Source organism: Patiria miniata, unplaced genomic scaffold (genome assembly GCF_015706575.1).
Source record: "Patiria miniata isolate m_02_andy unplaced genomic scaffold, ASM1570657v1 HiC_scaffold_5, whole genome shotgun sequence".
NCBI classification, from domain to species: domain Eukaryota; kingdom Metazoa; phylum Echinodermata; class Asteroidea; order Valvatida; family Asterinidae; genus Patiria; species Patiria miniata.
Window position 1 is genome coordinate 19,399,053 of NW_024037072.1, and position 27,757 is coordinate 19,426,809.

Below are 27,757 nucleotides of genomic sequence, written 5' to 3' on the forward strand. Positions count from 1 at the left end.
TCCCAGCCCACACTGCACTGACTGCATAGGTGTTCTCTTATAGCCCCCTCAGGGGGTTGTCTTAGAGCATCCCAGCCCACACTGCACTGATTCCATAGGGGTTCTCCCAGAGTATTCCAGGGGCCCTCTTAGAGCATCCCAGCCCACACTGCACTGACTGCATAGGAGTTCTCCTGGAGCATTCCAATGGCCCTCGAAGAGCATACCAGCCCACACTGCACTGAGTGCATAAGGGTTCTCTTAGAGCATCCCACCCCACACTGCACTGACTGCATAAGGGTTCTCTTATAGCCCCCTCAGGGGTTCTCTTAGAGCATCCCAGCCTACACTGCACTGACTGCATAGGGGTTCTCTTAGAGCCCCCCCCCCCCTCAGGGGGTTCTCTTAGAGCATCCCAGCCCACACTGCACTGATTCCATAGGGGTTCTCTTATAGCCCCCCTCAGGGGGTTATCTTAGAGCATCCCAGCCCACACTGCACTGATTCCATAGGGGTTCTCCCAGAGTATTCCAGGGGCCCTCTTAGAGCATCCCAGCCCACACTGCACTGACTGCATAGGAGTTCTCCTGGAGCATTCCAATAGCCCTCGAAGAGCATACCAGCCCACACTGCACTGAGTGCATAAGGGTTTTCTTAGAGCGTTCCACTGGCAACACTGCACTGATTGCATATATGTTTCTCTTAGAGCATCCCAGTGGACTTCTCGCAACATCCACGCACACACTGAACTGATTGCATGGGGTTCTCTTAGAGCACCAAAGGGGTTCTCTTAGAGCATCTCAGCCCACACCGCACTGATTCCATAGAGGTTCTCCTAGAGCAACCCTATGCAAACAGAGCACTGTGTGTGTTGGATGCTCTGAGAGACCCCCCCCCCCCCCCCCGGCTTCCCGGGATGCTCTTAGAGAACATATGCAATCAGTGTAGTGTGGTCCGGGATCTCTCAGAGAACTCCATGGATGTTCTAACAGAAAAGGCCCTGGCAAGCTGAAGAGAATCCCCTGGGATGCTCTAAGAGAACCCCCCTGTGATGCTCTAGGAGAATACTGTATAGAGAAAATGGCAGTTGCACCTTTTCGTTTTTTGCGATTTTCGCTTCATGAAATTTCGATAATGAAAGATTTTTGTTTTGTTTTCCGTTTAGTTGGTCTGTTTTTTTTATGGTTTTTTTTTTAATATCCGTGCAACCATGTACCTCGCAGTCCAGTACCCATGCACACTGAGTGTTCGCCGGTCACCATAAGAATACGTACGGCACCTACACACACGTACACCTGCGCCGAAGCCACGAAGTGTCACACAATTTCGCGAAGAGTACGATTTCGGGGTCGCGCCGAGTCACACTGTATGAGGGACGTTTTAAAAGTAAAAAGTTTGATCTGGCCTATCGCTCGAACCTGTCTGATCATCAATATAGGTGAACTTCGACCTCTCTATAGATACATACATGTACATTCAATCATTGTCGTACTAAAACCATTGCAACAAAACAGAATCGACCGTTTAATAGTAATTGACAAAACTACAATACTAATAGCCTAAAACTCCAGACTTTACACTTTGCACTTTGAATGTTGCTGTAGTTTGCATCTTGATGTATACGTGCTATTGAACTGCATTTTAAGAGCTTGAATACTTTGAGGGGGAAATGAAGCCCGTAAAAACTTCGCCATGGGAAACCTGAAGAACCTACAGATTGTTTTCGATGGAAACAGGAATGTATTCTTTCGAGGTGGCTTCATTAGAGGCCAAGTAAAGATGACTGTAGAATCAGTGGAAGCCATAGATAACGTTAAAGGTAAATATATCTTCTTCTTTTTCAATCTGGCAATTTTGTGTCTTGTCACGATCATAGTAACGTCTTTATAGGACGATTAATGATTTTGAACCCCCCCCCCCCCCCCCCCCCCCCCCCCCCCGCCCCCCCCCCCCCCCCCCCCCCCCCCCCCCCAACAAACACACGCTATCGTTCTAACATTATCATGCCCGGACAGTCGTGTTACCATTACATCTATGTCTGAGGACAAGGCAATGCATTGTGCTTCCCTTTGTTCCATAATATAACACTGTAGACTTAGCACATGTCAGACACGTTCGAGGACCATTTTTAACAAAAGATGATGATCGTTCGAGGACAACACAGAATTTGTTGTTCTCTCTATGCTATGCTTTCCCTAGGATGTATGTAACACAAAAAGGCCCCTGCACTCTCGAACACGAGTTTTATACACGGCTAGGCTCTACACTGCTGCAGCTGCCAGTGCAGTACACTGTCGCGTGAAACCCTTCGCTTGTCTTCAGTTCCGCACTGTTTCGTATGGTGAATGCATCAGGACGACAAGATATGAGTTATCAAAATCCTGCACCGTACCGGTGTTCATCAATTTTCAGACCCACTGATTTGGGGAATTTAACTAATTTTGTGTATATTTTTATAAAACCTCCATGTGCAGTTTCTATGATTGTGTGAAGGATTTGACACGCAAGACTGGGTTTTTCGTGCAGGTGTGTGGATAGTATTTGAAGGTAAATCCGGATTAGTAAGCGGCAGAGCTCGAAACGAAAGACCCCAGTTTCACGAGCACTACTTCAATGCGTGCCTCGTCTTGCTTGGGACAGGTTGGTTTTGTATATCCACTTTACAAAATTTTGTGGAGGAAATGCGAAGCATTGTGGGTTATTTCTGAGGACTATTATGCTCTGTGTATGTCAATTGTTCTTGCTAAATCAATACGCACGCATGTCCATAGAACTGAAACACAGCTGTATATTTTATATAGTCAGGTCGTCGTAAAAATTAATAATGTCACTTGTCATTACAAAAAGAAATCAAATAAAGGCAAAAATCCCTTGTTGTTATAACTATTATTAGTACTCCCCTGTTAATCTTGCGACCTACACTTGTGGGTGGACCGTCACCTCGTTATGGGGAAGGTTTTTTTATCGTTAGGGTAATTAGGACCGAGTTATGGGGACTTGCTGCTGTCCCCATAGCGTCTTCGGTCCCCATATTAGTACCGTGGGACAACTCGTGTGTATAGTCCCACAACTACGGAACAAGTACATGTATGTGTGATTTGACTCAAAGACCCCCTAATATGACTTGTGATAAGACTTGTGATGCACTCACTACAACTCTGCTGGAAACTGTCGGGACTAGACACAAATTTAACGGCTATGGATTTGACTAAAGTGGTTCAACACTGTCCAGCCCAAAACTTTTCTTTGTGCCCTCCAGGAAAAGGAGAGCGTGACGTCACAGACCTCACCCTCCTCCCCGGGTCACACAGCTTTCCCTTCGCTTTTCAACTTCCACAACAACCCATCCCCTCCCCATTTGAGACGAGGTTTGGGCATGTGCGGTACACAGCGACGGCCACCGTGTCCCTCAGGCGATCCCTGGGTAACAAGGTGTACAACACAGTAGTCGTGTTCAACATGGCCGGGCCAACCGTGGATCTGAACCAAATGGCCGGCGTGGAGGTACAGTTTGTTTGCACAAGACACGACTCGGAGGAATAACGTTATTTATTTCATTCCTCCATGATCTGACTAGAGACCAGTGGCGTAACTAAGGTTCAACTCGAAGGAGATATCTGATTGGTTGTTAATCAAAATCATTACAATAAAAATCTGGTTTCGTCGTCTCAGAACTCTGAGAGGAAGTGCCGTGTGATAGTTGGGGAAGTTCTTTCCTAATTTTGTATTTATTTTAAAGTTTTGTGGGTTCTTTTTCTTTCTTTTTTAATTCTGAATATATACATATCAAGGACAGAGCCACTTGGACAAGATATGTTTATAGGGTGTTTCGATTTTATTAAATATTTTCAGAATTAATTCAATATTCATAATATTTTGCATAACAACGGCGGTCAGTGCATCAGTGTGCTTACTACTTAATAGGCCTTATAGGTTAAAATTGTCGTGTTTTCACTGTTTTTAAAGTTAGGGGTACAGCGGACTTTCGAGCACCGTGACTTTCTTGGCTTGACCGGACGTCAGACGGAAGTCACGATTGGTCTACCCAAACAAGGTTATGTACCCGGCGAACGAATTTACGTCACTGGTCATGTGGACAACTCCAGTGGCCAAAAGCAGACGAGGACTTTTGAGGCACGTCTAGTTGAGGTACAAGTTTTAAATTCCTAAGTGAAAATACAATAATTTGTTCAGGATATCAGGGCTACGAATTTTAGTTCCAAAAGGGCCTGTGAGAGAGGAACTCCGCCCCTGACTTTTTTAAACAATATTTTCGCCAAACGAGCGTTTCTCGTCCTGAGCTGTCATGACTTTCTATCTTCAAGTTTGGCAAACGTTTTGACACCAAATTAATGAAAATTGACCGTAGGATCACCTTGCTCCGCAACATTATTTGAGGCCGCCCACCATGGAAATTGCATTTTCCCGTACAGGCTGACCCCCCCAAAAAAGTTGCTACACGTGAACTGATAGTGGATGAAGGAGTTATCAAGCGAGTTGGCAATTGTACAAATTCAGCCAAAAAAAGATAACGTTTAGACAAGGAGTACTGCAACCACTCTTCCTGGGGAAAGTATCACGGATATCAAACTGACTCTGAAAACCTTTTGAAAGTCTAAACATGCCAGTTCATATCTCTTCATTTCATCATGAGGTTATTTATGATAGGTGATGTGCCTATATAGATAGATATACATGCTGGTAACGACACAATTATTGTGTGTGACGGCATTCGGAATTCAATCTTTACAAAGGCAGACAGGCGCGATAAATTTACAAAACTAATTATGATGATATAGAGAGAAAACAAAATTGAATCGACTCTCTTTTTTGGGGTTCTCTTTCAGAGAATCACATACATCCGCAGTTACGGCACGTACTTCCAAAAAGCAAATTTGGCGATAGCATCTTCGAGGGTCAAGCTTAGGAAGGGTGAGAAGACAGATTTTAGCATTGGGCCACTGCTGATTCCTCCCGTGCCATCCACGGGACTGCCTGGCTGCAATCTGATAGATATTGAATACTACGTCAAGGTACGGGCTCAGTGATGGCTGATCTAGAATGTTCCAAAAGAAGGGGACTGCGGTCGGCCTTCCTACCCAAGTCCACTCATTTCATTTTCAGTGGGATGGTGGACGAGGCTTTGCAGTCAACTCATCAAAAATCCAAAGCCTGAATCAAAGAATCAATTGCAAGATTTAAAATATTGAGTGATGACGTTTTGCAGGGAACGTCGACGTGACGAAAGTTGGGAGTTTTGTTCCATGATTGTGAGCACCTCCCCCCACCCCCAACCATCCCCCCATCCCCCCCCCCCAAACTTTTCGAATTTGGAGCACCAGAAAATGTTGTTTTGGGTCCACCCTTGGTTCCAACCCACAACATGCTGGTGTTTTTTCGCCAGTATTGAGCAGTACAGGAGGGGGTGTGTTATAGCCACCCAAACCACCATCCCCAAATGGATCTTTTGATAACCACAATGTACACGTAGTAATTTACTCGACGGGTTCCTTGGTACCAAAATCATGGGGTTTGCCACGAAAATGGACTTCATATGACAATCAGGTCCGAAGTTATCATACAAATTAGGTCCGAAATGGTGGCAATTTTGAAATCCAAGATGGCCGCCACAAGGTAGATGGAAAAAAATGTTATACCAATGGATTTCTGGCTCAAGGTAAACTCTATCCAAATGTGACAAAAATTCCTTCTTTAGCATAAAAAAAATACAATAGTCAAAAATACGACATAACTATACTAATGTAAACCGACAAGGTACACAACAAAGGTGTCAGCAACCCTATTGACAGGTATGGGGTCACTTTTGTACCTACGACCTCGACACACCATGTATGCGGAGGTTGTTCAAGGGCGGATCCAGAACACAATATTTTTAGGGGGGGATGGTTTTTTTTTGGGGGGGGGGTGTTGGGGGGGGGGGCATAGCCCCCGTTAGCTAGTCTATGGCTTAGAGCCATGCGACTGAGCTCCGTGGATAACGGGTGATACTCAGACTGTACTACCCGTTGCCCCCCCCCCCCCCTCCCCTGGATCCACCCTTAAGGTTGTATACGATCAAATCTCGTTCCAGTCAATGTACTTTTCAGATACCTTGTTTCGGATTTTAATTTACAGAAATAGATTTGCCCCTTACACGGTGCAGGCAGAGCTAGATATATATATGCTCCCTTTTCTATGTTTTACCGATCGCTGTAAAATTGAATTCACTTCACATAATGACATAGTCTACATACATAAGTGTGAATAAAAGAAGGACATTGTACAATAACCGTGTCAGTTGATAAGCCGGTTTACTTTTGTATATCTTTTGTTTGCTAACTAGTTATAAACAAACAACAGTATAGGTGAGTTCAAGTTTGTGTACTACCTTCCAAACAGGTTCGAGACTGCAAAGCGAGCCACACGGTGAAACACCCGGTAACTGTTGGAACTGTGCCTCTCCGTGAACCTAGCCTCCATTCCGGCGGTGAACCGCCACATGACGGCCAAACAAAACAAGCCACTGGGCAAGCCTCTCCCAGTCGTCACTTTGCAGCGACTGCAGGTAAGACTAGGAAGCTAGTACATGTACATTGTTTTTGCTCGACGCGAAGGACCGTCCTACTGTTCTTTGACTGATTGAGTCACTGTGTATAATTAATATCCATAAACTGTAACTTTGAGGTGCAACGTGATACTTGTAATCATTAATATCACTATTTATAGTCAAAGCAAGGCTAGGCAGAGTGGCTTTTTAATTAAAGTAAAAGCGCACTTCTTTAAACATTTACAATTTTCCATGATTTTCCGGACAAATAAGGGCGCTACTCCTGTGATGTCATTTGAGGAAGACACTGTTCAGTTTAGGGATTTTGTGTTCCAATTGAGAACCAAAAAAAAAAAAATAATAATTGCTCATTGTAAACATTTGTGAGAAAAGTTTGCTCTTTAGATTACTGCCACGTATACTGACACACCGATGAATTACCAAAGAAAAAGAAAATTTACACCAGCAACATATCCCAAATTCTGGCAACTTGTGGTGCTGACAACGTAACTGAAACATTGAGGCTTCTGCCTGAAATGACATCACCCTTTTGCTCATAATTATGAGAATTTGCATTTAGCATAAGAACCAAAAAGGGTACCAAAATACCCTTGAAAATTAAAATTGAAAATAAACTAAAAGTCGGTACGTGCTTTTTCAAAATTTCGATTTTCTGTTCTGAACAAAATTTAAAGGAATATAATAATGTCCTGTAACAAATAAACTTGCTTATTTGTTTTATACAGTTTTAAAAATTGGTTTTAAATGACGCGCTTCCGCTTTTAATTCAAAAGTTGAAATTAAATAATTAATTACTTGTCATGGGCCGATTTTTTTAGGTGCGATGTCTCATTGGAAAACTCATAACTAATGTAATGCTAGAAAATTATCACTTCAATTCAAAAATATATATTCAAGGTGCCACACCCAAAAAGCATATATACTCGCCTACGGCGCTATAGGATCTTTGGTATACACCAACTTTAAATGGAACACTAAGGCACATTGTCAAGGATTGCATTAAAACGATTACATTGCATGGGCCCTCTTACGATTTCTCTGTTTGCTCTGTTTACAACATTCAGCACCTGTCCAAGACTACATGATGACCTTTGAAGAAGGAATGAAGTTTGAAGTAGTCGACGATATAGTACAGGGCCGGTCCGCTCCACTCTACAATTACTTCCACATGCCGGACAAGCCGCCTGATACTTCAGCAGTCAAAGTTTAAATTGATGTAGTTCCGACTGACCATACCGAATTGAAATGAAATGGCCCTAGTAATACTTTTTTTTAATGTTGCACAACATTATAACTGTGCAATCTAGTAATAATGTATTAGTTTTAAATTTTGCGTATAATCTCCGTCCTTTAAAAAAATTCATGTCATAATTCAGTGTACAATACGGCATTTTGTCCCGTATGTTGATGTTTTGCTATTGTTTACTTTGGGGGAGTTTGTTTAATTAAAGTTGCCGTACATTTGACCGATATCCGTTGATAACAATGATAAGTTCAATTATTCGAAATCATCATATTTCGGTCTTGGTGACTTTTTCTTTTCGTTTGAAGCAATAAAATTGTTCAAAAAGCTTAAGTAGGGTGCACATAACTGCTAAATATACTTAGTAATGGATCGTTCTAGCTGCTTCCATTTAATGCTTTGGGTCTCATCAGATTCATATTATAATGAACTTTGAAAAAGTTTGTCAACGGCTGATCATCATCCCCCGCTACTGCCAAAACAACTGTATATACTATTGTACATATGTGTTTTAATGATAATTTATGTAAAGAGTTTTAAAACCGTATAAATATAGCTACGTCCGTTCGTCGTGACTTTTTCTTTTCGTTTGAAGCAATAAAATTGTTCAAAAAGCTTAAGTAGGGTGCACATAACTGCTAAATATACTTAGTAATGGATCGTTCTAGCTGCTTCCATTTAATGCTTTGGGTCTCATCAGATTCATATTATAATGAACTTTGAAAAAGTTTGTCAACGGCTGATCATCATCCCCCGCTACTGCCAAAACAACTGTATATACTATTGTACATATGTGTTTTAATGATAATTTATGTAAAGAGTTTTAAAACCGTATAAATATAGCTACGTCCGTTCGTCCAAATGCAGGTTGATCGGGTAAACCAATATGAATACCTCAGCCGCATCTTTATATCGCGATATCAAGAAATTTGAAGATGTAGGCCCTATACACAAGCGGATAAGTTGAATTGGCGTTCACATGACCCTTCTAATTATCTTCGGACAGGCATGCGCGATTCTACCAATGAGTCCGTATTCAGTCTAGTCATAGATACCTAAATTCCCGCTACACCAGTGTGAAGTGTGAATTTTGGACTCTATGAAGTACGGACTCATAAACCTTTATTAGGGTACGCCATCTTAAAAATCAAAGCGAGGCACATAACGTCAACAAACATTGTAGCGTAAATAGTGTGCGCGGTGAACGAGTGACTCTGGCAAAGTTACAGCAGATTGACATTTTTATAAATGGATGTATAGCTAAAATATCAACCAACATTCTATAGGTAGGTCACGTCTTATTGTATTTTGAAGAGGATCTTATAAAGCCCAAAACCAGTGGCTGAACTGAAGTTTCCGTGTCAATTTAACACGCGTAGCACCACCGTCATATCGGGAAACGATCAAGATGGATGGATTCTAGATTTAATAGTCGGGCTTGTTTGAATACAGTTCTTATCAATGGTCAGTTTAGATTTCTTCGTAAATGAGAATAAGTCCTCCAAGTTTATCCCCCAAAAAACTGTGTCCCAAAAGACACTTTAGTATTCTATTTAAGTTTAAGTGTTACCCAATTAATGATCGCCAAAAAATTATTTCGTAAATGTTCATCTTTGTAAGAGTGCTCCGAGTTCCACTTGTTCACATGTATGTCAGATTTTCGAAAGTGGGATTCAATTTTTCAATTCTTTGTCAGTTTTTGGCACGATATTTCTCTTTCACGTCGTACAATTTTCAGTTTCCATAAATTGAGATGCTTTAGTAACAATTTTCTGAGGGTGATTTTCATCAGAAATAGATGTACCAAAAATAATTTTATAAAAAAACTACTCTCTCTGCCTTATCCCAAGAACAACACAACCTACCGCTTTACTTCTTCCAGTTTATGCGCCAAATTCAACTATACAGACCAGGGTTTAATGCTTGTAAAGGGTTATCAAGTAGAGGTGAAGCCAGAGTCATTTCTACGGTTTGTCTCAAATAAGAAGCAAACTAGGGGAACGATTTCAAAGATTACTTGACGTCAAAATAAACGCCTTTATTAGTGAGGTAGGTTTAAAAACAAAAATTTGAACCCAATTTATGATTTTTTTTACTAGTTAGATATTTTTTTTACAACCGAAACAAAACCATTTCTTTGACCATGTCAGTAACATGTACTTCTTTTTTAAAAATAAAAGACCTTTAATGACCTTTATCGGGTCTTTGAATGTCTTTGAATACAACGTAATAACAATCGAATAATATATTCACTATTAGAATTACTGAAATGTATGTATTCCTGAGATATCGAATTTGTACTGAATTTAAAGAAGGTAGTGTACTGAATTCACATTAGACATGAAGTCTATTTTTTGTTTTTAGATAATTCTGTTATATACACAGACTTTATTTAATGTGGTATTGATATGAGATTTTTCATTACAGTTCATTTATTTACCCGACACAAATGCAATTTATTATACATGTTGACTTCCAAAACATTCTATGTTATTCTGTTTTTAGAAATTCTTGTTTTTTGTTTAACCTTTATTTCTGCAACCGAAACGAAAAAAATATCCGTATACTTCTTTGTGAAATCTTTAATGGCATTCCTCCGAGTACACTTTTCTTTGAATACAAACAGACATATAGAACACTTATACTCGCATTTAGAATTACTGAGATGTATATATTCCTGAGATATCAAATTTGTACTGAATTCAAAGTAGACAGAAATTATAACAGCTTTATATATATACATGTATATCAGATATTCATGTGTCTTTACAAATCAGTCTTTAAATTAATAAAATAAATTGTACATTTCATTTATTGACCTGACACAAATGCAATTAATTCTGCATTGTGACTTTAAAACTTTCTCTTTTAAGAAATTCTGATTTTATCCTTACTTAGATAGTTGACGTTTCCTTGTCATTCAGTTGTTAAACTGTAATATCAATTAGAAATTAGACTACCGGTACATTTTATCAAAGATCAAAGTCCAGCTTTTCTTTTTTCATACTTATTTCCCCTTGACCTAGTTTAATTACACTACTGAATACAAAATATTGACAGTAGTTTTACTCAATAAATATACCTGAGCTCATCTGATATCACAGTCTGTGACGTACTTTGGAAAGTAAACTGACACATTAAGCCCCGCCCCAGTGGTGTTTTGACCAATGACAGTCGTGACTGATATCCGACATGCTTGCACATAAGTCTGACATGCTTGCAAGTGCATATAACGCACATGGCTGGAACATGCAGTGTGGCATTGGAGAGACGCACGTGTTGGTTGCCAATGTGCGCAGTGTAGAATAGCAGACTGCTGGATCAGCCTAATAGTGGTGTGATCAAGCTAAAAGAGTCGCTTGTCGGCCCTGGTCAAAAAAGTTTTATTACAGATTTGAAAAGAGCACAACTCAGCATTACTGCTGTGAAAACCGCATGCTGATACCATCTTTAGTTCAAAAAAATTATGGAAGTCAGAACACCAAGAGATGTGATGAAGTGATGTGTTGAAGTGGCCCTATTTTGGCCTGTATATCCAAATGAAAATTCCAGACAAACGACTCATTTAGCTTGATCGCATCACTTAGCTAGGCAGTACAATCTTTAGGATTGATATATTTGATAAATATTGCCATACCGATCCAAAAGTGGGGCAACACTAGTCTGAAAATTTGGGACTCTTAGTACTGTACTGTGTATGAGAGTTGCAAAACTTAAGATAGTGAAAACATGCAATACTAAAAAATAGACTGACACATGACACAACCAGTCAACACCCCTTTAGTACTGCATCAATCAACTGTGTCAAAAGGAACATCTGGTACCTTACATTAGTCCCTATTTTTACACATTGTCTCCATAGTCATGCCACCAGACTAGAGAATTGTCTGTCTTTTCAAAAATTGGACATGTATCAGTCTAGATAGTATTAGGCTTCAAATTGAAATCACCTTGCATCACTTTCAGATGAAAATTGTTGAACTGAACTGAATTGAGACCTTGTCTTTGGCTCATGAGAATTTCAGAGAATTTTGTCAGCTAAAGAGTAAGGTTGGCCTGATTTTGTTTTACATGTCTTTCTGCCCTCAAGGTCCCAGTCTCGGGCAACACCTAAAAAAAATACAATCTGTTCTATGTTGTCACTACAGGTATGAAGGCTGCTAAGCTAGTTCATGGAAATCCATTCAAGTAGCCCAAACTTGCCAGTGTCGCCTCACTTTCATCCAGTGGTTAACGAAAGAATGTTGGAATATATCCATGCTGGTTCTGGCTGGTAAGCTGTATCTAACTGGAGCCAGTGGCAATTCACTTGGTAAGGAGGTCACCCAATCAAACCCTTGGGTTTGTCTCCAGTTTTAGCTTCAAGCTCAAGTTCCATGCTTAAGTTTTTAGATCCTTGCCCTGGGAGGCAAAGGAACAGTATCAGACCCACGCGCTGCTACTGAACATCAGATGGAGATGAAGCTATACCTGGAGAAGAAGCCCTGATTTGAAAAATGGCTTTTAGTTCTGACTGGATGAGCTTGCCGCATCGCTGTCTCTGCTGAGTGCTCTGGATAGCTTCAGCCGTTTAGAACCAATCGCTGAAAATAATGTAACAAATAAAAGTGATTATCATCAGTGGTTCGAAATAAAAAGGAAAAAGGTTACCTTATATGGACTCTGTCCACATGCACTCACCAGTGGCATAGTTGATACCCTCTTTCTATCAAAGCTTAGGGGATATTCAAAGTTAAGAGTATAAAGACTGGGCCAGGTTCCTGTCTAGTTCATATGTTTGGATATGTATGGTCCTCTCTGTATACAAGATGGAATTTTAATGTTCAGAAATTTGCCTATCAGACGCACCTCAGCATGAAAAAGGTTATATTTTTGAGTCAATTCAGTTTGGGCATTTTACTATTATTGCAAAGTTTCTATTTGAGCAACAGGACATTTGTTCTCTCCAGGACAACACATTCTTCAGAAATTGCAACATACTACATGTATAAAGAATGTGCTTTTGAAAATGTAAAAAAAAAAATCAAAAGAGGATCAGAAAAAAACCTTCACAAGCCTTGACTGAAGGCAACCAGAGTATAAAAAAAGAGAAGCAATTTTCCAAGCAACTGACCAGTGACGTGGCAGACCTCTGCGTCCACTCCCAGAGACAGAAAGAAATCAATCCAGAGAATCTGCTTCTGTGACAACCGATCGCCGGGCCCCTTAACCTCCACCAGCTAAATGAAGTACAACAAAACAAGAATCAATATTTGTGTTTTAACTCCAGTGGAATTAACATAAATTCTTTGTGGTTTATTTCATTAATTCCAGCTTGAGAAAAGTTATATAAAATGCAGCCTATACCATAACTTAGCACATTGGTATGCAGATTGGAATTGATTTTTACAATGAGAAGCTTTATAAACAAATTTTTACATATTTTATTTTTTTATTTTTCTTTCTTTCTTTTTTTTACACTTCATTTTTCCAAAGTAGGGTATTCTTACTGTTCTTTTAAACTTTATTTTTCTGAAATTGTCTTTTCACCTTGTATTAATTCTTATGTCTTTCGATATATATATGTATGTATCCTGTTTTTCTGTGCACATTGGAAAGATAAATTTCACTATTAAAGTTATTAATTGTGATGAAACAAAATATTGAATTGAATTGATTGAATTGAATTTATCATAATTCCAAAAGACAAAAAAGTTTCAACATATTTATGACTGATCTGTTGCAATATTTAAAGATTGTATTTGAGCTACCTACATGCAGCCTTCACTATTTAACGGACCCAAAATTCCAGAATCTAAGGGTTTTTTTATTTATGAAAAATTGTATAAATTATCTCCTTTAAAACAAGTCAAACTTAGGAAGAGCTATGAGTGAACCTTCCCATGCGAGAACAATTGCCCATTTAAGACCAAATGAAAACAGAATATGTTTCTCAACAAGAAACGATAGACCAAGCCTTTAGGCCCTTCCCGTTGGGAATGTGGGCAACCAAACAAGCACCTCTCTAATAGTACACTCTTATGTTCCAGCCATGGGACATACGTCGGATTTTGTGTCGCATGTGAAACACTAATCACAGCTTTTTTATCCTAATTGATCCGTCTTTTGGTCACATTTCCCTAGTCTGGCTCACCTTGAATTTGCCGGTGTCCGGATTCCAGACCGTCAGATCTGGCATCCCGCCCCTGCAGTGCCGATGGTTCCTCAAAATCCTCTCAGCCACTGCTGACAGGAACTCGCCACCGAGACACACTAGAAGACCCTGGAAAAAACAAAATTGCATTCCTACTTTGTTTAGCAAATCTGTATTGCAGCAAAAGCAAGGCTGTAGTTATATACCACAATCAAATTAGGATCCCGTTGGCTCGGTGGTCGAGTGGTAAGACATCTGCACTAGAAAGCAGGAGGTCGTGGTTTCGAGTCCCACACGAGTGATTTTTTCAAAACTTTCACTCGGGAGGTAACACACTGAGTACACATTGTTTAAACATCGGTGAAGGGCAAAAACCTAATTTGATTTATATCACCCCGATGCAAAATTCCATCTTATAATATAAACCACAATGTTGGGCCCATCTATTGAGATTCCAATTACTAGTGGACTGATTCTTGCTATTCTCAGAGTTGTAACTGAATCAATCACTACGTTAATCACTAGTCAAACCATGAGTCAAATCACAAGTCTAGTCACAAATCAATCACAAGTCAGTCACAAGTAACAAGGGATGGACCTTTACAAAGGAATGCCTTTGCCACAGTTCATTTGAATAGCTTGTCACTTGACTTGTGACTGTTCAATTATAACCCCAGCAGCCGATTTCACAGAACAGTGCGTAACTCACGCCATGCACAGCACTTATGCAACACATTTATTGCGCAGCTGCGCAAAAAGCAAAAAAGTTATGATCGATTGCACGAAACTTGGCATATAGCTGTGCAACATTTTAAACATCTTGGACGAGGATAATAACAGCATTTACGACGGCTGTTTGTGTATGATTTTGTTCGTTCATGAAACAGTTGTGCATCACCTCCGCCTACCATTTTGAAAACAGTTTTGTCCGATTTCCTTCAGAATTGTGCAGCAACTCTAAAAACTCTGTAACAAGTAACATAGCAATTCAGTTACTTCAAACACAAAGCTGTGAGTGTCTTGTATCAACCTTGATAAGTTGTTTAACTTGCCAGGCCCCAAGGCAATCACAATTTGCTGGTAAAATAGGTAATTTTCAGTTGCTGCGCCACGACTAATGTAACGTAAAATGGTTGCCTAAAGTACGCCATAATTTGTTGCGCAAGTCGCGGACTTACGCACTATGAAACTTTCGTGAAATTGTCATAACTGAAATGTTGAGCAACTTATGCAATGAACTGTGGCGCAAGTGGACTTACGCAATGGCAAAAAGTTTCGTGAAATCTTCAAAACACTTCTCTATTTGCCTTACGAAAATGCGCCATGTTTAGTGCATTGACATGACCATATACCTTGGCGTGATGGACATCGTGGAAGAGGTCCCAGCTCACCCCAATGCACTGCTCTCCCTGGTACTCTGTCCAGCTGGTCTCCAGCCTGTCCTGTAGCTCCTGGCTGTCTGCCTGTCTGATCTCACCCAGCCGCTGTTCCAGAGCTTCTCGACGATTGTGGTAAAAACTGTCTGATCGCATGTCCAAAGGACCCGACTGCCAAAGAAGCACAAAATTTACTGCGGCTGCTGTTCAGTGATGGACATCATTAATAAACAACTGTGATGATATTTTATCGTGAAGTTGCGCCGCTTTATTGTCATCAGGTGCCGCTGTTTTCTCGACAGCGGTTCACTGTTCCCATCCTTACAGCAGGTTATTAGCCCTTGACAGTTACAAAATTAAAAACACTCAAGCGGCCCATATTAAAGGGAATATACATCATTTGCTTTTGCTGTAATTTTCAGAAATGGATGGAATTGGGGGGTTGGAAATATATATCAAATATAGTTACACTGACTTTTTTGAGGTTTTGGGTTCGAAAATGCTATAAAAACCAAGAGAAACAATCATTTTCCTGTAGTCTGGTTCCCTGACTCCATATAAGAAGAAACAGAGCAGTTTACATACATTGGGGAATTGTAAGGTCAGGGAACCAGTCTAGCTGGCTCATACCCGTTCATAGGTTTGTAATCGATTGCAAACAAGTGCGATGGTCAATTGGGGCCAGTATTTGAAAAAGCCAGTTTTTTCCAACGCTGATCGGCCGATCAGCGTTTCAAATTGATACAAAAATACCACTTTTCTTGAAAATGACAGTATACCAGGTGCCATGATTTTACAGGATGCTTTACACTGTCATTCACTAACAGTCCAGCAAGGTATTTCAAAATGATTTGGTAGTTTTATTTTTTGATGTTTGCAAATGTTGTATTTTCCCTTTAATCGCCACACACAAATTTTAACCGACACGGTCTGCGTGCAACTTTTGACCGGTGCGGCATGCAGTTGCAGCTGCCAGTTTGGAACATTCGAATATTCGGTTAAACGCAGTTTCGAGTAATCGAATACTCAATTAATCGAGGATGGCAGCCCTAGTACATTTTCACTTTTTGATACCTGATAGGGATAGCAGAATGCATCTGGAACTCCCTCCATGAAGATCAGATCCCAGAAGAGAAGGCAGATCAGTGTCGTGAAGGTGCTCCCCTCCCCGTGGACACCTTCAAAACAGAACCCACGCATGTTACTTCCACCAAAAACTGTCAAACACTCCTAAAAGTTCACATTGTTCACTAGCTTTCACAAATATTTGGAATTCACTCTTAGTGACCAAAGAACTTTTGCATAGATTTGTATAGAAAATCATACTTTCAATACAATTTTGCAAAAAGAAAAAAATGCAGGCTGATATATGAGCCCTGTATTTCCATTTGAATATGTGAATTAAAACTGTCTTACTTGTACTTTTATTGGCATTCATTCCTTAAGTTTCAGAACTGATGAATATTACTGCAAACTAGTTATTTCTGACAGATTTGCTGACAGATTTTTTGGATTTTGTTATGTTGTGTGGTGCAAAGTTCAAGCACACATGTACCTTCGGGATAGCCAATTCCCCTATAATGTTCCAGTGCGACCTCCTCCACCCTACATATCGCCATGTCGCCCTCTCGCTTGCGTCCTCCCGTCCACTCTCGCACAAACGTGTTCTTGATCCCCGGAGCTTGGTATGGCAAGACTTGCCCTGCAATGGTGACCTGGACAACCAAACGATATCTGAATATTTATTTTCATGGCTTCCCAACATAATTCCAGTTTATTTGAGCCTTAACAGTGAATTGAAACTTAATCAAGTGAAACACTAAACATTTTTCACGGACACAATCGGGTCCACAAAAGATGCAAGGTACAGTTTTGTTCATAAAATTTGAGAACAAAAGGCTTTCTATTAATTAAATCAAAATAGAAAATGTGTTTTACTGAATGTCTTCTCAGGAAACTTTAATCTTATAGAATAACATAAAACAACTCAGTTTAACTGGCATAGGAGAAAACAATCTGTACTATTTGGAATCGTACAGGGACATCATAGAATAGAATAGAATACTTTATATGTCATTTATTTGTGAAGTATTTATATGTTCATGATTTAGTTTTTTTTAAAGTTAATGAATTATATTCCATATACAATATCTAAGGCCAAAAAAAAGTCTCTAGTCTCGATTGTAACCCCATCTAAAACACACACTAAAATTGTGCAGCAGCAGGATTCCAGTCAAACCAGTGAGTTTGGCGGTTTTGATACACCATCTTACATTGAAAATAACTTTCTTATTTTGCCAACGCACATGGCTACGGCGACGCGTAAACAGACCAGAAACCGGAGCCTTTGTTTTTTTGGCCTAATCTTCCTTACAACTGCATTAATAATATCCATGTCCTAAAAGACTAAAGACTTTATTTTTCAAGGACAACAGCTCAGAAACTGTAGTCACTCACCCTGGGCATTTCCCTGACCGGGTCAAAGGTGAACTCCTCCTGCCGTTTCCTGAGCCGTTTGTTGCTGGCCGACTTGAAGATTTTCTGAGCACGTAGTTGGAGTGCCAGGCGGTGTCCTGTCCTGACGTAGCTGTCAGCTAGACCTTCTTGCACGGCGTCAAGTGCCTGTTTGGGCAAAAAATGGCCTGGTTCAAACATGGACTTAACTTCTTTTCAAATTGGCGCTGAACGTACCGAACTTTTACTGTTGACCTTGGCCAGGGCCAAATTTCATGAAGGTGTTAAGCAGAAAATATGCACACGTAAAAACATGTATATGGTATTTTGCATGGCATTTCAGCTAATAAAATGTTTAGCTCAGCACATATTTTCTGTGCCAACCTTTGTTCTGCCCAGCCGCCTTTTGAGACAACCTACACATTTCTTTTATTCAATCACTAAGCAAAGATGAAAACTCTTTTTGGTTTCTAAATTGCTAACCTCTTCAGGTTTCTTCAAGTGCTGGTCCAGATTGAGTGCCAGTCGGTCCCACCAGCGCCCTCTACTGTCGCAGCAGTAGTTAGTCCGGGCCAGGAGACCGCGCAGCGCGTCCACAGCCTCCGCGTAGCGCCGCTGCTTCTGCAGGATCTCCACGCCCGTGTACGCGATGCGGGTGTAGGTCCACGCGGCTGTGTAGCGGCGCAGAAAATCAGGTAGCTTCAGGTCATGGCTGAGATGTAAAAATTGATAGCTATTAAGAAACTTGGAGGGTTGGGGGTCAGCTTCAGGAGATTTTAGGCCCTGACTTGGGGGACTCTGGTTACATATGGGTCCATGTTCTACTTCTGGAGCTTCAAATCCTATAGTACAAAGCCAAAGCTTGGAGTGTTTTATGTTTGGTTTGGAAATTACAGGCTTCTGAATAATCCTACAGCCATGCATGTAGGTGAGGCGAAAACCAGCGAAATATCCATAGTTTAGAAACCCCACACAGCTACATCGTATCAAATCTTTATCAGTGACACAATTGTTGATTGGGATGTCGGACACTTCGCCCCATTTCCACGTCGCCCCATGTCACTTTGCCCCTAACCACTTCGCCCCATCCCCACTTCGCCCCATTCCCACATCGCCCCATCCCCACTTCGCCCCATTCCCACTTCGCCCCATTCCCACTTTGCCCCATCCCCACTTCGCCCCATCCCCACTTCGCCCCAGCCGTTACATGTAAAAAAAAATCTCATCTATTTTTTTGGCTTAAAAAAACAATTTCATGACCAACCTCTCAAGCTAGGCTCTCCCCTACCGAGAAACAAGCTTGAAGTAAAAGATCCAACTTTGTTCCCAACCCGGCTATACCAACCCGTCTCCCAGTCCCACTTATCTTAGAACGACAATACCTTTGACATCCTAATTTCACTTTTGGAGGAACCAATCTCATCTAAATGAAGTTGTAAGTGTCACATATCACACAAATTTTGACGGAACATTTTCCTCAAGGCAGTGAGTTCCTTCACTGACCCATACCTACGGATTCTTTTGAATCCAGCAGCTGGTGATTTTATTCACAAGCCAATAGGAGAGGTGTCTCTGAATGGGATAGAGCCATCATTTCTCTCATCTGTGTCTCGAGCACCTCATCAGAGAGTTTGTATTTTTCCTAAGTTTCTAGAATTGGGAGCATTTATTATCTGGGGTCTTTCGGCAGTTTATTTGGTCTGCACCCCTAGCCTTCACCTTTTTCATACTACATGGGGCGAAGTGGGAATGGGGCGAAGCGGGGATGGGGCGAAGTGGGGATGGGGCGAAGCGGAGATGGGGCGATGTGGGGATGGGGCGAAGTGGGGATGGGGCGAAGTGGGGATGGGGCAAAGTGGGGATGGGGCGAAGTGGTTAGGGGCGAAGTGACATGGGGCGACGTGGAAATGGGGCGAAGCGTCCGACACCCGTTGATTGTTGTTATGTAGGATAAGGCACTTAAACACCATATGTCCATGACAACGAACAAAAAAAAACTTACCCCATGTTGAAGTCTACAATTGTCATTACGGGTACATTGTGCCAATAAGTCTTTAAAAAGATCACAGTTGTGACTACATCAGCAATAGGTGAGTTATTCAAACTTATTGCAGTGAAATTGATGAGTTTTCTCGCCAGTCATTAAATGCTGCTTTGCAAAGTGTACCCTATTATACTTGACATTATGTGTCACTGCACTGCATCTTAGATGCAAATGATGTTTTGGATGTCATTTGAGGGACAAAAAGTGATGTCTCATTCGGTTTGTTCAAACTTCCCACGGGTTTGTCTGCAGTTAAGGCCAATAAAATTACAGCAATGAACAATTTGTTTTTGTTGGTGTATTCTTTGCCTTCCACCACAATTGAACACAGTGAAAGAAACACTCACTCCAGAATCTTGGGATCCCGTTGTATTTCCTCAAAGACATTCATGGCCTTCTGTTGCAGCTGGTAAGCCAAGTCAAAGTCATTGCAGCTCATGGCTGTGGCTATGTCCGTCTCGTAATGAAGAGCAGTCTCGTATCTACAGAACAATGATAATACAGTAATGAAGGATCAAGGGATTGAATTCTTAAGCCATGTGGACTTGAAGCAGGAACAGTATGAGCTCCATACACAAGTACCCCCTCAATGGGTTAAAACAAGAGAATGATCCATGCATGCAATGCCGCAATATGCCTGGCACTCATGCAGAGCCAGAAATTAATTTTGTATACGGGTCATTCTATAAATTTGGGGTACATTTTTCCTATCCCTGTTACATCCTACATCTATGATTTATGTAGTCGTCCTCCAAGAGTGATTATGAATAGCAAACTACCTAGCCAACAAATAAACAATCATTTGAAGTCATTCTTAATGATAAATGTATCTGAACGGCAGATTACAAAGTACCGAGGTTAAGGGACAGAAAATATGTCACATTTTGGACCCGAAATTTTAGAATGACCAAAACCTCTTGCCATACCAACTGAACCATGGCTTAATGTCTTAATGTCCCACACATGGAACTCTCTCCAGTTGTCCCCAGAAGTAATACCAGATATAAATTGCAAAAAAAACAGCTAAAAGTTGCAAAAAGTACTCTTGAATATTCAAAACATCAGTTGAGTTAGGAGTAAGTACGATGGTGTATTAAAGAACAGTTCACCTCAGTAGGTCTTCTCTTGTTGCAAAGATCTTGACTGTCCTCATCACTGTGTAGGTTGGGTAGGTCACACGTCCCATGTTTGACAGGAGCAGAGTTTGTCTGCAATGAATCAAGATTGAAAATGAAATCAAAGAGAGCTTGTGTGTAGGAGAAAAAATTATCCAAATCTATGAAGTCCACACATGTGAATGTAATATTTGGGAGTGGTAAAGTCAAATTTTGAAGTCATTTTGATGCACGAATGTGAAATCTAATGCCTGCCAGATATTTTAAAATGTATCAACAATGTTAATAAAACGTGTAGTATGAGAAGCCATAAACCCATATGCCATGCAGCCAGGGACCATGCCCAAACACACGATGCTGCAAACCTGGGAAATAGAAAACGGGGATTACTCAGACAGGATACGGCTTTTTATTACAAATTTACAAATAAACCACAAAGGGAAACTATTATGATGTACCTAATAAGTTTCTCTAGTCAGTTTATGGCTTCTGACTAGTGCTCCTTAAACATAGGGCTAGATAGCTCAGTTGGTACAGCGATGGAACAACAATACAGGGGTCGCAGGTTCTAACCCTGCTTTAAAAATGTTTTTATATTAAAAATTACTTGATGCTTATTTTCTGACCAACATCGGCAGATATACCCACAAGATCTTAACTATAGAGCTACAGACCCTGAGATCACTGCCACTTACAGCTGCGACATTCCCCCACTAGCCTTGTCCTCATCATCCATGTCTGTGGTCAGCGAGAAGAGCAAGAGGAGGCGGGAGAAGATGATGCGGGGCTCTTTGCTAAGACGCACACAGGACCCAAGCATCCTCTTGGCTCTGAAAACAGAGACAGAAAGGTTGACTTTAGGCTTGGGTGATTCCAAGTCGGAATCGAATAGAATCAATCTTTATATAACTCGGAATCAGAACTGTGATTCCATGTTTAGAATCAAATCCCAGAAGGAACAATTGCATATATTTCATTTTGATAACTGAGTCAAAACTTTTTATATTTTTTTGTACTTTTTGATTAGGACTTGTTCCATGCTGACAGCAAACAGCGAGCGCTGCTGCCGACCATGCTTCAGGACGGCAGACACTAGATCCTGCTTGGTCTGGCCAACAGAGGGCGCCAGATGCAGTGTCTTGGCAAGGGTCTTCAGGTCCGGGGCTGAGCAAAGGTTCAGAGCCACTTCAAAGTCATTCAGATCTTTCTCTGAAAAACAAAGAGGTCATGAAATCATACTTGGCTTAAAGTTTTATTTAATACACTACCAGTAAATACGATTTTTGAAACAAAATAGATTCATTAGTTTTATTTAGTATGTATTGCCTAAAAAATACATATGTACACACATGTATTGGTTCCTTGGTTGTGTAAGTACAAAACTAATCACCAAATAAAATCTGATCGTATTAATAAGGTTTTGCTCCTCTAAGATGTTGTTTAAAGCATTACTCTGTGCTGTCATATTCATTACTGTCCAATAGTTTTACTGTCCAATAGCTTTAGGAAAAAAAGTGATACATGTAACCCTGCCCGGGTGGGACTCGGGTTTGGGTCCCACCTGTTTAGGCTTAAAATCTAACAGTACAATGGTGCTTATACAATTACATGTATGTATCAAATTTGAATCTCCCAAAGTAAAATTTCACCATGCAAAATAGTCACTGTGGTACCTGCTACTACATCAGGTTTACACTGGCCAGCCAACCCCAGCCAGCTCAGTGGCTTGGTGGTTGAGATAGATCTACACTAGTAAGCAGAACTTTTGATCGTTTGAATCCCAACAGAGCCAGCTTACAAGCTCTTACTCCAAAGCTCTCAGCCAGCTCTGAGCATACAGTGCTTATAAAAGTATGCCAGTGAGGGGCCACAAAAGCACAATCTCCCCGACATAAAATTACCTGTTTGTACCAGGCCTGCTTCGTGAAGCTCGGCTACTACTGGAGTGAGGTTCTCTGAAATGCGTTTGTAATCTAACTTGGAGACTTGCAGCCAGGCATGTTTCCGCTGAAACAGACGCACGTACAACTGCTGTGACGGTGCTGAATTCAAAATGAAACAATTGTAAAAGGTCAGTTCTACAATCAACAAAATGCAGCAATACTATGATCACACAATGACAGCATAAATTCTAGCATTACTATGCAAGGTTCTGATAACTGCGTCTTACAGAACTTAAATGCCACAAATCTTATCAATCTGCATTAATGCTGAAACTGAGTAAACACCCTACATGTAGCCTTCCTGGACCCTTTAAAATCAAACAAACATTTTGGATACTTTTCAAGAACAGAAGAAGACAAATAGTACTGCCCAATGACTGTCATCTTACATTTCTGCGAGAGATTTGCTCTTTTACATGAAACACATTATGGAATCTGTACATTTCAACCATGGTCCAACGGTGTCGGACTCATGTTTGATGGTATGTTTATAGTTTGAATTCTAACAGACACCATGCTTCTCCATCCAGGAGTGTAAAATGGAGTACATGTACCTCTTAAGGATGGATAATACTTTATGCCAATGTGAATGTGAAGACAATTTGTCGTCACAAAATATTCGCAGTGAACTTCACTGAAGTACCATCTTAAACTGCTGAAGAAAGCTGTTCTCATGGCCTGATGAACAGGGGTAATAAGAGTTTTGCAAAATTGGTAGAAGTGCAGAATTTGTGACTCCTCAAAAAAGACATATTTCTGAATTGTGTCCATCTGTTTTACGTGAGGTACCTGAGAGATTCCTGAAAGCATCTATGACTTCCATGTCCTCATCACTGAACAAGCTCCGGTCGTCCTCATTGGCCAAGACAGTGTTGAGGATCAGCTTGAAGTTGACTAGGAAGTAAGGATCCCGGTACTTCCAGGGGCTGTTGGCTGGGCTGCTTGCCTCAGCTGCTCGCTTTGATGGTGTGCTGGATCCCGAACGTGACGATGATGTCCTCCTTGGTGGAGTACTTGCTAATGAGGAACCTGGTTAATATGGATGGGACATTTACAAGTTAAAACATTTGAATTAACTACAAAAAAATGAAAGTTGCAGTTTATTTAGGACATTATTTATACTCTGCCTCAGTTTGTCAGCCAGTCTGAGAACATCAGACTGGCCCTTCGGGTCTAGCAAAAATATTCTTACAATTTTCCATGATTTCGGGAAATTGTTATGATTAGAGTGCTTTTAACCCTAACGATCCCCAACCAGCCAAACTCCAACACCAGGGTTTGTTGGAATCTGTTAGGATGAGTACTGCACTAGTTAACTGACTGTGTGCTTTATGTGGGATTAGGTATACCACAAATAATCAGAGTCCAACTGTTTGTGTGCACAGTTTACCATATGGTGTTGGGATTTGCAAGGATGAGGAAGGTTCCTACTGTTCCTACATGTAGTACATTTTGTAAATCACCCTAGGAGGTTAGGGTTAATGTGTTTATTTTGAATTGTTGTTTGATGTTTCAATATGCTGCCTGACCCAGATTAATGCTCAGTGCCTCTTTCATTTGCAAAGCTTTTAAAAATTGTGCTGGCGGCAACTTTTGTAAACTGTTTGGTAAACAATTAAATGCTTAAACAGAGTGTGAAAGTTTCCCTAAATATTAAACAACAAAAACTTGAATTGGCCATCCTTACCTTGGGTGGAGTTGTTGCTTTCGGAGAATGAACTGCTAGATGTTGCTATGCTGATCTGATGCAGCGGTGGAGAGCTTTCTTGAGGCCTGGAGGTAGTCTTGGCAAGAGGTTCTAAAAAGTCCTTTAGGTCGCCGTCACCGTCCTCCTCGTATGACGGGTTGGAGGATAGACTAGCTTCCTCGTCGTAAATGACTGAGGTTAAGCATTCATCTTGGACAACATCACTGTTGAGAAGATCACTGTTCGTGCTTGGAGTATCTTCAGTTGAGTCAGGTAGAAAAGATGTTCCACTGAGGGAGGTTTGCGACCCGATTCCTGAGGTACTGTCTGTGCTTGAGGTGCATGGGGTGGGCGTCAGAGAATCTGGGGTTGGCGTCAGAGAATCTGGAGTTGGCGTCAGAGAAGTTGGACTGGCACCCCTGCTGTCTGAGACTGGGTCTTCGCCGTCGGACGCTATGCTCGTGCATGTTAAGCGCGGCGTCCTGTAACTCCTGTTGTCGTATTTCAGATAGCCAGATTTGGAAATGGACAGCTTGGAATATTCTGGCGAGGTGTCGTAAAGAACGCTGCTGGGTGCCTCTTGGCTTGGGTAGCAGACTGACGAGTTGGCGTACATTACAAAGACTTCCTCCTGGGCTTCTGGAATCTCCTGGCTCTGCGAGGAGAGGATCACTGTTGAACACTCACTGGCATTGCTCAACTTCCTTTCAAGATTAGGATTGCCTTCATCCTGATTTAACTTCAAGGAGACACCCCCTTCTTTCAAAGGAGTAACAGTTTGACCCAGGCTTTTAGACGAATGAGTTGATGACAACCTTCGTTTCAAATTAGGTTTTATTATCTCCGAATTGTGCTTAGAATTTTGTTCTGGATTAAAGTATTCACTCCTTACAAGTTTCTGTGATGGTGGACAGGACATGCTCCTTGGTGTGATTGTAGAAGGCACGTACTCACTTTCAGTAGGTTTGGGAAATTGGGCAGCATCTGTATTCGTCCTGTCCAATACATAGAGTGGATGCGACTCCATCTTCTTTCTTAAGCTCAATCTTGTCCGTCTGTCCTTCAAATCTGACTTCACTTCAGCAATTTTCCTGGGCCTGGAAGAACTAGGGATGGCTGTTTTAATATTTTTCCTTTTGTTGGTAGATTTTGAGCTTCCGGATCTCTTTGATGATTTCTGGACAAAATCATCACCATCATCCTCCATACCTGGGTCCAAACAACCATTATCGAGATGTCTGTTGATGGCAGACAAAGCTACCTGGTCTTGGCAGACAGGGCAAGGGACCAGCTTCTGAGGCTTTGCCCGAGAGAAAAACGACTCAATTGTATTTTTACTACCAGACTCTTCAGCAGGCATCAAATCAGTCTTATCTGAGCTTGAAGCTGTCTCTGGTAACTCTTGGAAGAGCTTTTTCCGTTTCTTTCGGCTAAAATGCGGAGAATACTTTGCGGTTCCTGCTGGACTGTCTTTGTTTGGACTGGGAGTTCGAGAAGACTTGTTGAAGCTTTTCGAATAACTCGACGATGGTGATGACTGGGTTTTTGAGCGACCCCGCTGACCACTAGCCTCTCCCGCGCTTGACTGATTAGAAGTTTCAGCCTTGGGTGTTTTTTTAGTTGGAGTCTTGAAACCCTTTCTTCTCAGCCCTTTAATGTATGAAGCCATCACTTTGCTGGATAGAGTCCGTTGACGAGTTCTAAAAAAAACAGATCAAAATCACAATTATAATGAGCGTCAAAATTATTGAATAGTAGCATAATTACAAATCCAACTATTATGAAATATTACAAAAAATACAAATCTTCATACATGTATATATAAGTTTTTGAATTCCTGCAAATTGGTAGCTCATGAGAAAATTAGAATAAATCTGAGTGCCTAGCTAGTGCATTATTTGAAAGCCGAAGGTGCAAGCTTTGAAGCTTGGCGAGAGCAGTTTGTCTCGTTTCCAAGAACAGGCCTAACCTGACTACGTTTAAATAGTACTAGTCAGGGGTAGTAACATTAGGCCCTAGACCTATAATTTTCACACTTTATTGTTTTAAATCAAATCCTACTTTATTATACTACGAAAGAATGTTGCATCCTACCACTTCATCCAGAATGTAAATTCTCAATATAACTAGTGGTGTCTGGATACATTCTTTCAAAGGGGGAAGAAAAGTCTGAGAACCATTCACTCGACAAAGAATGCAACGGTCCACTTTAAAAAATATCAACATCTCCAATACACGGTCCTACTAAAGCGCATCAACAAGCGTCAACAAAGTTTGTATAGGCCTTTGAACAATAAAAACAGCTTTATATGGTAGAAAAAGCAATAATGAACATCTTCTGCATATCAATTCAAGTTAAAATTATTTTAAAACTTGGTTTTTTGAATGCGAAATGTACGACGAATTTGTCGATAAAAGTAGGCCGCCATCTTGTTTGGATGGCGCTGTAGACTTCGCGCATGCGTAGTATGGCTCTTTACACTTCACGCATGCGTAGTACAGCTAGCTACACATAAACAAGATGGCGGCCAACTTTTATCGACAAATTCGTCGTACATTTCGCGTTCAAAAAACCAAGTTTTAAAATAATTTTAACTTTAATTGATATGCAGAGTTCATTATCGCTTTTTCTACCATATAATTTATAAAGCTATTTTTATTGTTCAAAGGCCTATACAAAATTTGTTGACGCGCACTTAACGATTACTAAAACTTGTTGACGCTTGTTGACGCTTGTTGACGCTTGTTGACGCGCTTTAGTAGGACCCCCAATACAACAGCGTTAAAATGCCCTGCTAGTGCTACTGTGCTAAATTTATTTTTTACACACAAAAAGATACAAATTGTTAATTTACATACATTTACACCGCACGTTATGCTAACATTACTAACATTCTGCTTCTGGCAGGAAATTGAATCAAAATAATACACAGAACAACTGACCAAAATTTAAGATTTCCAGGATTTTATGCTCAGCATCAACACTTTTCAACATCAGATAACAGCGTTCAAGTTTCAACTTGCCCGCAGACGCCGCAAACTTTGGAAGCAATGTAATAGTCTGACCACCAAACATCTTATCTGCCAGAATATCGTTACACAGAGACTGGGAACTAGGTGACATTTTGACGATTAAGCGGTCCTATATTTAGCACATTGGTCATGTGTTTACATTAACCCTTTTAATAGTTATTTACAATATTTGGTAAATATTA

The 27,757-nt window shown here is 40.8% G+C and overlaps 2 protein-coding genes across 3 annotated transcripts; one reads left to right on the forward strand and one right to left on the reverse strand.

The window, feature by feature from the left end:
• Nucleotides 1–1,758: 1,758 nt before the first annotated feature.
• Nucleotides 1,759–7,757, forward strand: LOC119741270 (arrestin domain-containing protein 1-like). Its single transcript, XM_038217022.1, has 6 exons — nucleotides 1,759–1,798; nucleotides 3,239–3,483; nucleotides 3,946–4,128; nucleotides 4,827–5,012; nucleotides 6,379–6,544; nucleotides 7,612–7,757. The coding sequence occupies exons 1-6, from the start codon at nucleotides 1,759–1,761 to the stop codon at nucleotides 7,755–7,757; spliced, it is 966 nt and encodes a 321-aa protein (XP_038072950.1).
• Nucleotides 7,758–12,175: 4,418 nt separating this feature from the next.
• On the reverse strand, nucleotides 12,176–27,612 carry LOC119740845 (fanconi-associated nuclease 1-like). 2 transcript variants are annotated; one of them, XM_038216295.1, is made up of 16 exons: nucleotides 27,486–27,612; nucleotides 24,543–26,242; nucleotides 23,645–23,884; nucleotides 22,814–22,954; nucleotides 21,929–22,121; nucleotides 21,608–21,742; nucleotides 20,907–21,005; nucleotides 20,145–20,279; nucleotides 18,237–18,465; nucleotides 17,757–17,921; nucleotides 16,855–17,014; nucleotides 16,374–16,477; nucleotides 15,276–15,470; nucleotides 13,924–14,052; nucleotides 12,904–13,009; nucleotides 12,176–12,373 (listed from the first exon to the last, which is right to left on the reverse strand). In XM_038216295.1, the coding sequence occupies exons 2-16, from the start codon at nucleotides 26,209–26,211 to the stop codon at nucleotides 12,294–12,296; spliced, it is 3,780 nt and encodes a 1,259-aa protein (XP_038072223.1). In that variant the 5' UTR covers nucleotides 26,212–26,242; nucleotides 27,486–27,612; the 3' UTR covers nucleotides 12,176–12,293. The 2 variants fall into 2 exon arrangements, with proteins under 2 accessions (XP_038072223.1, XP_038072224.1); XM_038216296.1 differs by lacking the exon at nucleotides 27,486–27,612 and adding an exon at nucleotides 27,402–27,475.
• Between the last annotated feature and the right edge of the window lie 145 nt (nucleotides 27,613–27,757).

What these genes read in the sequence shown, in the direction of transcription:
- LOC119740845 (XM_038216295.1), bottom strand. Translation starts at nt 26,211, where the DNA reads ATGGCTTCATACATTAAAGGGCTGAGAAGAAAGGGTTTCAAGACTCCA. An exon ending in AAGCAACAACTCCACCCAAG is followed by an intron (nt 23,885 to 24,542) that starts GTAAGGATGGCC and finishes CATATTAACCAG; the next exon opens with GTTCCTCATTAGCAAGTACT. An exon ending in GAACAAGTCCTAATCAAAAA is followed by an intron (nt 21,743 to 21,928) that starts GTACAAAAAAAT and finishes CTCTGTTTTCAG; the next exon opens with AGCCAAGAGGATGCTTGGGT.
- LOC119741270 (XM_038217022.1), top strand. Translation starts at nt 1,759, where the DNA reads ATGACTGTAGAATCAGTGGAAGCCATAGATAACGTTAAAG. An exon ending in AGCCATAGATAACGTTAAAG is followed by an intron (nt 1,799 to 3,238) that starts GTAAATATATCT and finishes TGTGCCCTCCAG; the next exon opens with GAAAAGGAGAGCGTGACGTC. An exon ending in TTGAGGCACGTCTAGTTGAG is followed by an intron (nt 4,129 to 4,826) that starts GTACAAGTTTTA and finishes GTTCTCTTTCAG; the next exon opens with AGAATCACATACATCCGCAG.